At 40.0% G+C, this 2,917-nt stretch overlaps 2 protein-coding genes across 3 annotated transcripts in view; one reads left to right on the forward strand and one right to left on the reverse strand.

Moving 5' to 3' along the window:
* Positions 1–853, reverse strand: part of pop5 (POP5 homolog, ribonuclease P/MRP subunit) — a 3,346-nt gene extending 2,493 nt beyond the window's left edge. The window contains exons 1-2 of one of the 2 annotated variants that reach the window (XM_014029313.1): positions 751–853; positions 541–683 (exon numbers count right to left, since the gene is read on the reverse strand). In XM_014029313.1, coding sequence (XP_013884767.1) covers positions 541–683; positions 751–770 — 163 coding nt within the window. In that variant the 5' untranslated portion in view covers positions 771–853. The remainder of the gene's footprint in view (positions 1–540; positions 684–750) is intronic. The other variant, XM_014029315.1, reaches the window with a different exon arrangement.
* A 291-nt stretch (positions 854–1,144) lies between these two features.
* On the forward strand, positions 1,145–2,141 carry LOC106533096 (protein unc-119 homolog B; the record flags this gene model as incomplete). The annotated part of the gene is given in 2 exon segments (XM_014029312.1): positions 1,145–1,496; positions 2,028–2,141. Coding segments are annotated over 2 exon segments (349 nt in total), but the record flags the coding sequence as incomplete, so codon positions are not given.
* Between the last annotated feature and the right edge of the window lie 776 nt (positions 2,142–2,917).

Genomic DNA, 2,917 nt, shown 5'->3' on the forward strand with positions numbered 1-2,917 from the left:
TGTGTGTGTGTGTGTGTGTGTGTGTGTGTGTGTGTGTGTGTGTGTGTGTGTGTGTGACCTTTATAATCAGAATAAATGTTTAACAAATCAGTAACTTTATTTTACTGCTTTTATTAGCCTTGTCCTGAGAACAACATTCTAAGTCTTGTAGTTTAGGAACTGGACCTGTTTTAATGAGATCCAGGTGTCAAAAACAAAACATCAAAAAACTAAAATGGACCTTTCTTGGCCTTTTATTAACAGAACTAAAGTTTCACAAATCACAAACTGTGTATTGCACATTGCTTTTTAAGAATTAATTCATTTGTACAGGTTTGAACAGTATACTTATTGTACTTTTGAATAAAGAGAATGCAAAACAAAAAAATGTTTAACTTTATGAAACAGCCGACTCTGAAGCCAAATAAGCGTCGTCTACGTTATTTAACAGCAGCTATTTATTGCTTTTAAACAATTACAGATAAAAGATAATGTAAAGTTTAACTGAAGTTTTAGTCTACTAACTATAGGATGTGCTTTACTTTTCCCACCATGGCTTACCGGAGAATCGGATGCTGCAAAGAGCTGCCCCATAGTCTCCYTGCATGCGGGCCACCGCTGCTCTCACCGCTGAAGCAATTGACCGGTCATCCAGAAGCAACAGCTCGTTCCTTTTCGACACATTCACCTCGCACAGTAAATACCTACCGACAGAAGGGCGGTGAGTATCAAAAATGAATCGTGAAAAAGGAAAACTGGAGCACGTTTTACCTCGACTTCAACCGCACCATCCCTGCTCCTCCTCTCGTGTATGAACTTCCGTCAACAAAACTTTCCGCCGGAGTTCTACGCTGGCACCATCTGGTGGACACGCTTGGAGAAGCTGGTTGCGCTTGAAACCTTACACGGGGCAGCCCGATTTAGCACTTGTCAATACATCGCGTTGTTATCCCAACAAGACGCTAACATTTTCCAAAAAAAATTTTTCTCCATAGACATGGGATATGTCCAATAAAATAAATTCCCTCGAGTCGACTATAGCATGCCATAGTAATTTATCTAACACAAAATAGTTTTTTTTAAATAAAACGGGACAAGCTGATATTAAATCATTCACTCCCTTTTGGTAACCATGACAACCTTCATCTCTCTCAGCCAATCACAAGCTCGCTTTTCCATCCTCCGTATACGTTTCACGCCATCTTGAAATTACACCCGCAGTTGGTCAAATTTCTCTTTAAAAGAATAGTCAAACTCCTTCTTTCTGGCTATTGTGTGCGGTATGAACAGTTCGCGGAACAAACCGTCACAGGCAGTCAGCAAGGGGCAGACGGAGGCAGACAGCGGCCTGGACGCGAGCCACAGGGACAGAAAGACCGGTGGAGGAATGCTGAGGAAGCTGAAGTCGAGGCGCAGTAACACGGACAAGTGGCCTGTGGTCACAGAAGATGAACTCCGGGCTTTGGGAAGAGATATTTCTCCGGACCAAGTCCTGGGCCTGCGGGATGTCACGGAAGGTATGTCTTGTGTGTGAACGTTAAGACTGTGGAGCTTATTGATGTTGAAGGCACCGCTGAATGGGCAACATAATGAGCTAACTGTGGCTAGTGCTAAGAGAGCAGTTATCTGTCAACTTCTTGACTAAGTCCAGTTAAAAAATCTACTTAGTGAAATAAGAAGTGCTATATCTTATTGTTTAGGTCAAGGGAACGAGAATAAGATGTATGTAATGAGCTGCAGTCATTTTTTTAAATATCAAAATTATATAGAAGTCACTGGAGCTGCTGCAGTTTTTATTCAGTTAACAAAGCAGAAAGCCACTTTCCCGTTGCTAATACTGTTTAAATTAAAGGACCATGGCTTTGTAGGTTGACAAGACTCCAGGCAAACCTCTGTTAGTTTACCCCCCACTTGTCCACAATGTCACCTGTTGACTCTGGTTGAATTCTGGGTCACCAAACAAATATGGCATTACTTACAATACTTTCTCTTCAGCTAAACCTTACTGCTAACAAGTGCNTTACTTGCGCTTTCCTTTTATGATCCAGACTATCTGTGCAGACCGGAGGACAACATTTACAACATTGACTTCACACGCTTCAAAATCAGAGATCTCGAGACTGGGACTGTGCTTTTTGAGATCGCCAAACCTCCCAACAGTGGTGAGTGAAACACTTAACGTTCCCTGCAATGACAGCATATGTTGATTTGAGTAAAAAGTAGTTTTGAGAACCTTGTTTAAGAGCCCTTTAGTCACTATTCTGTGCAGTCATTGTGCAGTCAAGATAATGACACAAAGCACGTGAACTATTTTCCCTGTGGGGATGCTTAGTCTTACACCAGGGTAATATTTTCTGTCTATGTTACTTATATTTTATTTATCTGAAGTATTCAGATCCTCAGGTCCAATGCTGAAGTAAGATTTCACCAATTTTGCTTTATTTTATACATATACTTTATTTTACTTATTTATACATTATAAGGCTGGTGTAGGCCTGGGTGATATGGCTTAAAAATGTACCCTGATATAAGTGTTTCATATCAGTTAAAGGAGATAATTATTGATAAAAATATTTTTAACCTATTTGAAATAAGGACCAGGAGAAAAAAAGGCTGATTAATTCTACCTAACCGGTGACTGGACCATTCCTCTTTTATCCACAATTTCCTCTTGAGCCATTGCATGATTTTCTCCTTTCACTCCACGTCGTTCTTTTTTATTTTGAAGCAGTTAAAAGGGACAGTGGCAAAACATGAAGCTGCTGCTGCCCATGTTACTCAACAGTTTGCTGCTAGCTTACCAAAACGTCAGTGAGTTAGTTGATGCCAGCAACCTTGCTTAAAGGGATCCCTGATTAGTTGTAACATTAGACTTTATTTAATAAACATATTTTAACTGTAAAATAAAGACTGTAAAAATACTGTAGCTGTTTAGTTT

Source organism: Austrofundulus limnaeus, unplaced genomic scaffold (genome assembly GCF_001266775.1).
Source record: "Austrofundulus limnaeus strain Quisiro unplaced genomic scaffold, Austrofundulus_limnaeus-1.0 Scaffold882, whole genome shotgun sequence".
Classification (NCBI taxonomy): domain Eukaryota; kingdom Metazoa; phylum Chordata; class Actinopteri; order Cyprinodontiformes; family Rivulidae; genus Austrofundulus; species Austrofundulus limnaeus.